Source organism: Myotis brandtii, unplaced genomic scaffold (assembly GCF_000412655.1).
Source record: "Myotis brandtii unplaced genomic scaffold, ASM41265v1 scaffold411, whole genome shotgun sequence".
Taxonomy (NCBI): Eukaryota; Metazoa; Chordata; class Mammalia; order Chiroptera; family Vespertilionidae; genus Myotis; species Myotis brandtii.
Genome location: NW_005365804.1, coordinates 1,199,131 through 1,199,700, shown reverse-complemented (window position 1 = coordinate 1,199,700; position 570 = coordinate 1,199,131). Strand labels below are relative to the sequence as shown.

Below are 570 nucleotides of genomic sequence, written 5' to 3'. Positions count from 1 at the left end.
CCCCCCACCCCCGCCACGCCAGCCCACGCACCTGTACTCCCCGACCACGGTGCTCAAGTACCAGAGGGGCAACTGCTTCGACTTCAGCACCCTGCTCTGCTCCATGCTCATCGGCGCCGGCTACGATGCCTACTGCGTCAACGGCTACGGCTCCCAGGACCTGTGCTTCATGGACCTGACCCGGGAGGTGTGCCCGCTCACCATGAAGTCCAAGACGGTAGGCCGGGCTCGAGGGGCGCTCCGCTTAAGCAGCGTGTCCCGGCTCCTCCCCCTGCCCCGGCCACAGGAGCACGGCTCCATCACCACGGAGTTCGGATTTCAAACCACCAGTGATTTCTCTGACCTCAGCTGCTTTTGAAAAAATTTGTTTTATTGATTTCAGAGAGGAAGGGAGAGGGAGAGAGAGATAGAAACATCAGTGATGAGAGAGAATCATTGATCGACTGCCTCCTGCAGGCCCCCTACTGGGGATCGAGCCCACAACCCAGGCATGTGTCCTGACTGGGAATCGAACCATGACCTCCTGGTTCATAGGTCGATGCAAAACCTCTGGCCACTCTGGCTGGGCTG

At 59.5% G+C, this 570-nt stretch overlaps 1 protein-coding gene across 1 annotated transcript in view; it reads left to right on the top strand.

Moving 5' to 3' along the window:
- DRC7 (dynein regulatory complex subunit 7) overlaps positions 1-570 on the top strand; it is a 24,678-nt gene that overhangs the window by 3,364 nt on the left and 20,744 nt on the right. Inside the window, exon 4 of the mRNA XM_014545544.1 lies at positions 23-217. Coding sequence (XP_014401030.1) covers positions 23-217 — 195 coding nt within the window. The remainder of the gene's footprint in view (positions 1-22; positions 218-570) is intronic.